This window comes from Solanum pennellii, chromosome 9, assembly GCF_001406875.1.
Source record: "Solanum pennellii chromosome 9, SPENNV200".
Classification (NCBI taxonomy): domain Eukaryota; kingdom Viridiplantae; phylum Streptophyta; class Magnoliopsida; order Solanales; family Solanaceae; genus Solanum; species Solanum pennellii.
The window spans coordinates 1,293,567-1,303,164 of NC_028645.1; the positions used below are offsets into that span (position 1 = coordinate 1,293,567).

The following is a 9,598-nucleotide window of genomic DNA, read 5'->3' on the forward strand; positions in this document are numbered from 1 at the left end:
ATTTACCATTTATAGCAATAACATTTTTTTCACTTGATCACTTTTAATTTATTTATAATAAGTTTAACACATATTACAAAGAACGATTTGTTATTCACATATAATACAAGTTTTAGTGATGGACAATACATTTATCACATATTTTAATACACTTATGTCAAATTTTTACCAAACAAACATAATATATTTCAAAAAACAATCATAATTCATATATATGTATACATTCACTTTTAATACGTACTGCAGATTTAACATAGTATTGCTATAAATGGTATAAATAAAAGGTATCGCTAAAATTCGTAATTATTTATTAAAATATACTGATTCATGTAAGTTTCCTTTTTTTTTTTTGCTTTTGGGATCAGCCCAAGCACAATTGAAATAATGGGCCTTTTGGCCCAACACAACCCATCCCTGCTCTGCCCTTTTAAAGTTTTAAAATATTAGTTTCGATCCGCTCAGTTCTATCCCGCTTCATTTAAGTAGTGCCCTATCTTGCCCCATTAAACCGTTGCCCTGCCCCACCCTATTGACATTAGACATAAAGATTATAAATTTCTCATTTTTTCGAATTTTAGTTATATATACACACTATCAATATAAATAAAAAATATTTACACTATTAGGTAGGTCTTATCATTATAATAACATATAACATGCCTTGAATATATACTAGTGATACCAAGAATTCTTTTTTATGTGCGATCTTTAACGGTTTAACTTATAATGATCAATAACTGATGTTTTAAGTGTATAACATGCCTACAAATTAATAATGGGAGCTTACACTTTCATGTTCTATTTCACTCTCGGGGGTTCTTTACCCTCACGGTACTACTTCGCTATCGATCACCCAGGAGTATTAGCCTTGCAAGGTGATCCTTGCTAATTCACATAGAATTCCACGTGCCCTAATCGATAAATCGAATCAAATTGATAAATATGCAAATTCGCATGCATGTATACGTGCAACAACTACAAAAGGTTATGAGTAGGGCACGTAAAGATCCTATACATTGAGAAGTCTATGGAAACATTTATACAAAGTCCTATCTTATGGGATTACAATGGGTCTGTTATTATTGTTGTATATGAATAAATATATTCAAGTTTCAATTAATTAAAATGCGATTTTGATTTATTTACGTAGATAATATGTTATATTTAGACTACTTTCAGAATTATATCTTGCCCTTAATATGGAGTAATAATATATAAAACTAACATATCACAATAAATAACTTACATATACAATAACTTTTTAGGAGAAAAAAAATCTTTAATTGAGATAAATTTTTATGATTAATTAAGATCCAACTGAATTAGGTCCACCAGTAGGAACCTGTAGAAATTATTTGATTAGTAGTTTAACTTAACAAGATTATCATATGGATAATGATGTCTAATAAAACAAGTAATTAATTAGTTGAATAATCTTTAATAATTTTCATAGACGGCTAATTAAATTCATTCATAATGATGATTGAAGATCTTAATTCTTAGCATTATATAAAGTAAGCACGTTATGTTGGAGGTCAATAAAAAAAAATAGAAACAAATTTTAAATTTTAAATTTTAAATTTACAAGTTTTGATTTAAAAACGACGACTCATTATTTTAATGAAGAGATAGTTTATATGTATCTCGTAGGAGAATTATATCGATAGCTAATCAATAGTTACTACTTTTATTAAGTTATTCGACAATCGAGTATATTTTTATAATTTTTTGTGAATTCATAAATATGTAAGAACATTTAGTCACAATCATTATCTATTCACAAAAGAATATGTGGATATGCAATTTATTAATTCATCACCTTAAAATGCAATTTTTTTCTTATTTATGAACTCTAATTTATTTATTTGGTACGATTTTATTTAAAATTTTAAATTACATATTCAAATTAAATTCCACTCAAATTCAATCAAACCTATATATAAATATGTGCTTGTGTTTCACTATAGAGTATTAAATAACACAAGGAAGTTTCCCATTTAATTTCCACATTCCAAAGACTCATTCTTTTACTAAGAAAACTCTTACAATAAAAACAATAAAAATAAATAAAAATAATCAACTAAGTTCCAAAATAACCATCTTAATTTTTAAGGAATTCAGACAAATTCAAAGTTTTTATTTTACACATATTTAATGGCCTCTTGTACTAGTTACTTTTTTTTCTTCTTCCTTAAAAACAATTTTAATATACTTTTCATGCTAGTGTGGAGTAATAAAGACATGCACGTAATAAATTAAAGATCAAGAGTATGATAAAAGAGATTCAGGGGCGGTTCCAATAAATCGATAACCTAAAATCAAATTCAAATAGAGGCCTTAAATTTCAATATATATATTTTTATAAAGTTTATTATAAATAATTATTTAAGTTTTCTCGAGACATAGTACTCATAATTTGTTAATCTTCTATTATTTCTTTGCTCTTTTACGAAAAGTTTTAATTTTCTGTAAATAATACTCGATGTTTTTTAGAAAATATTTATAACCTTTTTTTTTTTAAAAAAAAATGAGGCCCGTCATATTTTTGGGCTTAAGGCAGTTGCTTTTCTTTCAAAGCTGTATAGCCGCCCCTGATAAGATTATTGAAACTTTTTATTCATAACTAAAAATATTATAATTCAAATCCGAAAAAAGGAAAATTTCTTGCATCACATTATAGTGATCGATAAGTTACTATTTACGACTTACAAGTTAGTTCACGTAAATTCAATAATAATTTTTATCGTTACTTTAAGAAATTTAAATACTAGAAAATATCTATAACACATTTAACTATATGAACCATTTATTGTTATAATATTAATTTGAGATAATTGTAGAAATATATAAACTTCAAATAAGTTTATTGGATTCTAGTGATTTTATTATTTTTTTCAAAAAAAAAAAAATATATGCACGTACGCTGCAATTTCTAAAGCTTGGACTAATTATGATTATGGTCAGCTATGGCAACCTAAGATTTATTTAAATTCCTCTTTTGGAATTTTAAATTCCACATTTTTTTTCCTTTTACAAAATTCCAAAATTGGTTAGAAAAATATCTATTAAAAGAATCTAAACATATTAACATGTAATGTAGGAACAGAGCTAAAAAGCTTATCATTAAATAATTACAATATATATAAAGTTATACGTTATTTTCTTTTTGCGACGTAACTATATTAGATGTTAAATCAGTTTAACTTGGTGATATTCGCTGGAGTTAAATTTTTCAAACAATCATTTATCAAAAAATAATATTTATCTCAAAAATAACTCATATGTTTGTTTTATAACGTAAAATACTTCACTAAAAATAATTATCTCATAAAGTATATAAATTAACTTAATTTTGGTAATATAAAAATCACCTAGCTATTGTTATTTGAACAACAAAATTACTCAATCGATTCAGACAATAATTCATATTGATGATGTGAAAAAAAAGTATTTATTTTTAAAAGAAGTAATATACTTTGAGTATTTATTTTAAAACGAAATAAACTCTTATATAAAAATTATTAGTTGAGTTTCTATTCAAGAATTTAACTCAAATTCAAACATTGCTCACATGATTGAGATACAATGAGATATAATCAAATGTTTTTGTAGTAATGATATTTAATTAGATATATTTAACAGAAATAACGAATTACGCGTTATAAATTAAAAAACATATATTAATAATATAATGTAAAAAGTCATTTCGATTTTTCAAATCATTATATTAAAATTCTACGATAAAGAGTGACATAAAGAGGACGGTTATTAAATAACATAACAAAATAACATAAATATTCAATTGATCAAAACCTTAAACTCAATATATAAAATAATTCGATTTTATTAACATGACTTTGATAAATGTTATTATAATGTTCCCAATGACGTGCAACAAAATCATATATACATCATAGATTTGCTTGTGTAATTAACTTTTTTTATTTCCCACAATTATATCTTATTTTTTTCTAATTGACTTTTTATTTATACATTAAATAAAAATGAATTTGCCAGCAGATTTCTCTAATTATGGGACTAACTAATTTAGTTGAAAAATAACAATTGAGAGAAATTAGAGGGTAGCGGGTAAGCTATACTAACAATTACATCACAATTTATAAATATATAAAATTATATCATCTGTCTACCTAATTATTATTTTTAAAAATATTATAGGTCAATTTATTTATTTAATATATTTTCGAAGTTGAGCTAAAATTATTTCTTTTGTATGTAATTATACAAAGTAGCTAGGTATTTAATTAGACTTCACGAGTATCAAATAATATGACGAGGTAGACAAGCTTTTTACTTTTGATAGAAATTTCGAATTTTAAAAATAGAGGTTTTGTTACAAAATTTTCAAATCCAAATTAGAAAAAGTACTTCAAATTAAATTTTCAAACTCTATCTTTATAAATTTGAAATAAAATGTTATTTTCTCATCCTTAAAAAAAGTATAACCAAACGTAATTATATTTTTTTTAAAAACATAAAAACAAGGATTTTTATTTTGAATTTATGGCCAAATGCCTACTTTATGATTGAGAGAATTCCAGAAAAATATTCTTTTATGAAATATTCTCTATTATTCAAATCCTATCATTTGTTGAATTAGTTGAAGTATTTAATTACATATATGAAATTGCAATTAATGGAAAAATAAAACAAAATGTTAGTTCGAGTAGGCCAAGACAAAACATTTCAGAAAAGAATTGTAGTATTAAAAAGTCTTGTTCACAATTAAAAAAAGTTCAAAAATATAATTTTAGAAAATGTTTTGAATATAAAAATGTTAAATAAGTTTTACTCATAAATTTCACTCCAAACTACTCATGAGAATTTTTACACAACTTCAATTTTCAAATATCATTTCAACTTGAAAATATAATTCTACTTTATTTTAAATTTCACCTTTTTTAATGACTAATCGCCTATTTAATCAACGTTCTTGAATTTAAACTCTGCTAATACTAAGTTATTTTTGTATCTACAGCCTATCTCATGTGATTAACGTATATTTGGAGATACAAGAATATCTCCCTCTCACACTCACTTGCCTCGCTTCTCAGCTTGCTCGTCTCTCTTCCTATTTAAACGTATATAATCGCAAAAATACATATATCTAGATGTATGATTCTCAATATATAGTAAAAAACTCTTGATCAAATATAGTATGAATGTACGTTTAATAAAGTAGATTTCTAATATTTTGTTCATAGTATAAAACTTTCTGACAAATAAGAAAAATTTCTCAGATAATAAACGTTACCTCCAATCTTAAAATTACAGTTTTGAGTCATAAAAAACGAATTAATCAAAATTCCTAGGGAGTGGTAAAACAAAGAACTAAGAGAAACAAATTTATTGAATAAGTCGTGCAAATTTAATCGATCCTCAATATGAATAGCAGGATCGGATAGAAAATCAAGACAAAAATGTGTTGAAAGTTTTGTTTAGAGTCAAAATATATGGGCATGGCTTCAAGTATATAAACAAAATTTAAAACTTCCCATGAAAACCTCTCCTTTGCCTTTCCCCTACTCCTAATTCTTCTTGCTTTTTTCACATTCTTTCTACACTAATATTTTTAAAAAATTATCTCTTCATAAAAAATAAATTTCAAGAATCATGAAGTTTTCTTTTCCATTTATCTCATGTTTTAGCTCATCAGCAGATAATTTGGAAGGCAGCCAAATCCCATATGGTAAATTTCTCAAAACCCCTTTTTGTTTTTTGCTTAAAAATCTCATCTTTTTTATATATATCTTAAGAATATCAAATTCTAAAAACAGGTGGACAAATTTCCCAGAATTTTACAGTGTACTCTTACAATGAATTGAAAGCTGCAACTTATGGATTTAGAGCTTCAAATAAAATTGGAGAAGGAGGTTTTGGTTCTGTTTACAAGGTGAAAAAAAAGTTCTGTTTTTTTTTCAGTTGGGTTTGAAGAAAATGGAAAAAAGGGATGTGGGGTTTTGTTCTTTTTTGTGAATTGACTATTTTTATGTTTTATTTGGGGGTTTTGTTGTAAAGGGTCGGCTTCAAGATGGAACCTTTATGGCTGTAAAAGTTCTTTCAGTTGAATTGGAATCAATGAGAGGGGAAAGGGAATTTGTATCAGAAATAGCTGCATTGTCTGATATCAAACATGAAAACCTTGTCAACCTCAGAGGATGTTGTGTTGATGGAGCACATAGACTTTTAGTCTATGATTACATGGAAAACAACAGTCTTTCCCTAACACTTTTAGGTAATTTCCTTGTTTTCATTGTCCTTGTTTTGGTTGATCCCCGACTTGTTTGAGATTGAGGCGTAGTTGTTGTTGTTTGTAGTTGTTTTAGCCTACCCCCGACTTGTTTGGGACTGAGGTGTAGTTGTTGTTGTTTGCACTTGTTTTAGCCGATCCCGGCTTGTTTGAGATTGAGGTGTTGTTATTTGCCCTTGTTTTAGCCGGCCCCGATTTGTTTGTGATTGAGGCATGGATGTTGTTGTTTGCACTTATTTAAGCTGACCCCCGACTTATTTGGGACTGAGGCATAGTTGTTGTTGTTTGCACTTGTTTTAGCCGACCCTCGACTTGTTAGAGACTCGGGCGTAGTTGTTGTTGTTTGAACTTGTTTTAGCCGACCCTGACTTGTTTAGTACTCAGGCGTAATTATAGTTATTTGCATTTGATTCCCTTTTGTATGTTTGTTGAGGTCGTCTCTGTTTGTTTTGACTAGCAGGTGGGGAGCAAAACAGAAGTAAATTTACATGGACGCTTAGGAAAGAAGTTTCGATAGGAATAGCAAAGGGACTTTCATATCTCCATGAAGAAGTGAGTCCACATGTCGTGCATAGAGATATTAAAACCAGCAACATACTCCTTGATGAGAATTTCACACCAAAAATTGCAGATTTCGGTTTGGCTAGGCTGTTTACAGAGAACATGTCCCATATTAGTACCCGAGTAGCCGGAACATTGTAAGTTAACATAATTTGGATATTCATTTGAAATTTTGAAAGATTCGTTTGTGTCATCCACTAGTCTTTGTTGCTGATCATGTTGTGAATTTCTTGAACTCATCTTATGCCTAAAGAGGCTATCTTTCTCCAGAATACGCCATCAGTGGACACTTAACACGCAAGTCAGATGTTTATAGCTTTGGAGTCGTGTTACTAGAAATAGTCAGCGGTTCACCAGTAGTTGCATTCGACATTACTCGAGGAGAGCATTTCCTTGTTAACAAGGTACATTTTTATTACTTTTGACTTATGTGTAGTCTACGATTAGTTTCAAACAACACTACATATATAGATGCTTATATGAAATTTATCGCTATTCGATGAAAATATGTACTATTATTATTACTATTATCAATGATTGACTTGTAACAGTCTAAAAACCAAACAAGTGGGAACCATGATTTTGACTCTTAATATAATGATAGTATTAGTTTGTTGGCTTGATATGACATGAAAGTTGTCAACTTGTGTTGTGGTTTTAGGCATGGGAAATGTACAATGCTGACCAACTGTTAGAGCTATTAGACCCTGTTTTGGATAGAGAACTTTTGAACGACGATGAAGCTCTCCGATTCTTGAAGGTTGGCCTCCTCTGTGTGCAAGAGAACGCCAGCCTCCGCCCCAAAATGTCCATGGTCATCAAGATGTTGAGTCGTGATGGCGCGATAATAGTTGATGAAATGAAGATTACTCAGCCTGGGATTGTTGCTGATCTAATGGATGTTAAGATAGGCAGAAAACACTCTTCTCAAAGCTTTTTTTCTAAAGCTTCTACAAGCATGAGCCCAGGAAGTCCCTTCCAAATAGTTAATAGGAGAAAAAGTAATAACTAGAAATTAGTCGAGGTACGCACAAGCTGGTTCAGACATCACGATTATAAAAAAAAAATGATCTTGTACAAAGAGTATATTGTGCACACACATAGATACACTTGCACTAAGTTTGCTCACTTTTTTTTTTAATTGTTAGATCAGTTGTATATCAATGTGAGCAGCTAGGTCTTCAATTTTTTCAATTTTTGTTTTGGAACATTTGGTTCCATTTGATGTAAAAGCTACCTTTAATAACCTTTTTTTTTAGTTTTTCAATAATTGAGTAGGTATATAGAGCATTTTCATTTTGGTTTCCCACCCCGTATCCGGAGCCCGGAGCTCCGACTAAATTTGAATCACGCACTGCAGGGCCCTTTCGGTGGTGGCGCTTCCAACAGAATTTTCTCCATACCCAGGGCTCGAATCCGAGACCTCTGGTTAAGGATGAAGCACTCCACCAGTGCACCACGACACATATTGGTGGATTTTTCATATTATTAGAAGGGATCAACAACTATTATCAAGTAGTACAAAAAACAACAAAATCATAAGGCATCTATTAATAAAAAAAATTATCTACACTCAATATTTACATCAAAAACATATTAATTTACCATGTTTGAATCAAGAAAACTACCATAAAAAAGTGAGGATAGAAATAAAATTATTGCTAATTGTGAAAGGGACATTAATCTATTAACCACTAATTAATTATTGATATGGTTGACAAATGATTCATTAGTGTTTAGATATGAAAAAGACATCTTGAAAATATATAGTAGTAAAGGAAATTTATTAGGGGCTTGTGGCTGCTAACACGAAAAGAGTTGACATAGTATTGATAGATACGGTAGATATCGAATTATTATATCAGATTTTTATATTTTTGATACTTAGTAAGTATTTTTAAAAAAATGGAATTCAGTATACTAAAATATATAATACATATATATTATTATAATAATTGCAGATTTATATATTAGTATTAATATGAAATTAATTATTCAGACGTTGAAACTTCGACTATTCTATCTTGATTGAAATATCTATTTTGTGTAATTGATTAACAAAGGAAATTCTTTGTACTATCTTTCGAATATTTCTACCTGTTACATAAAGTGTTAGTATGATATAATTGAGACGTTTGTTGAAAAATCGAAATTATAAATTATCTTGTATTACATATGATTTATCATTAGATCATAATTCATTACTACACATTCTCATATTGGACAAAGTTTTCTTCTCAATAGATTGTTTGTCAAAGATATTGTTTTTTTACTTATTTACATATAATTTACTATTATTTGTATTCAGATCAATTCAAAAGGTTGTAGTAAAAAGGGGGACAAACTTTTTAATTATTAAAAACAGAAAAAGAAAAAAAAAGACAACACAACTGAAAAACAGGTCATTTTGTTCTTATTCACCGCAAAATAAAGATGAAGCCAGAATTAAGAGTTTGAGGTTTTAAATTTCCTTTAGAACTGTCAATTAATTTTGTCAAGAGTTCACAAATTTAAGATATATATATATATATATATATAAAATTTACTTTCTAGTATAAATATTAATTCTACAAAAAAGCTATAGGATTCGTCAGATTCCACGAACTCCCACTTAGCTCCGCTACTGACCATAGCTAACACTCTTATTCGGACTTATTTGCGAACAAGGGTGTTTTTTTCTAGTAAGAAGTGTTTTTTTTATTAGGCCTAACGCGATACTTAGATATCTAAAAAAGATATACATATCATGTGGGAAAAAAAAAGCTA

The 9,598-nt window shown here is 28.3% G+C and overlaps 1 protein-coding gene across 3 annotated transcripts; it reads left to right on the forward strand.

The window, feature by feature from the left end:
• The first annotated feature begins 5,522 nt into the window (after positions 1-5,522).
• Positions 5,523-8,122, forward strand: LOC107029807 (putative serine/threonine-protein kinase). 3 transcript variants are annotated; one of them, XM_015231251.2, is made up of 6 exons: positions 5,523-5,710; positions 5,799-5,914; positions 6,040-6,256; positions 6,729-6,969; positions 7,086-7,236; positions 7,494-8,122. In XM_015231251.2, the coding sequence occupies exons 1-6, from the start codon at positions 5,635-5,637 to the stop codon at positions 7,842-7,844; spliced, it is 1,152 nt and encodes a 383-aa protein (XP_015086737.1). In that variant the 5' UTR covers positions 5,523-5,634; the 3' UTR covers positions 7,845-8,122. The 3 variants fall into 3 exon arrangements, with proteins under 3 accessions (XP_015086737.1, XP_015086740.1, XP_015086738.1); XM_015231254.2 differs by having other exon boundaries at positions 5,816-5,914; XM_015231252.2 differs by having other exon boundaries at positions 6,732-6,969; positions 7,494-8,099.
• Positions 8,123-9,598: the final 1,476 nt, after the last annotated feature.

What these genes read in the sequence shown, in the direction of transcription:
- LOC107029807 (XM_015231251.2), top strand. Translation starts at nt 5,635, where the DNA reads ATGAAGTTTTCTTTTCCATTTATCTCATGTTTTAGCTCATCAGCAGAT. An exon ending in GTTTTGGTTCTGTTTACAAG is followed by an intron (nt 5,915 to 6,039) that starts GTGAAAAAAAAG and finishes TTTGTTGTAAAG; the next exon opens with GGTCGGCTTCAAGATGGAAC. An exon ending in AGCATTTCCTTGTTAACAAG is followed by an intron (nt 7,237 to 7,493) that starts GTACATTTTTAT and finishes TTGTGGTTTTAG; the next exon opens with GCATGGGAAATGTACAATGC.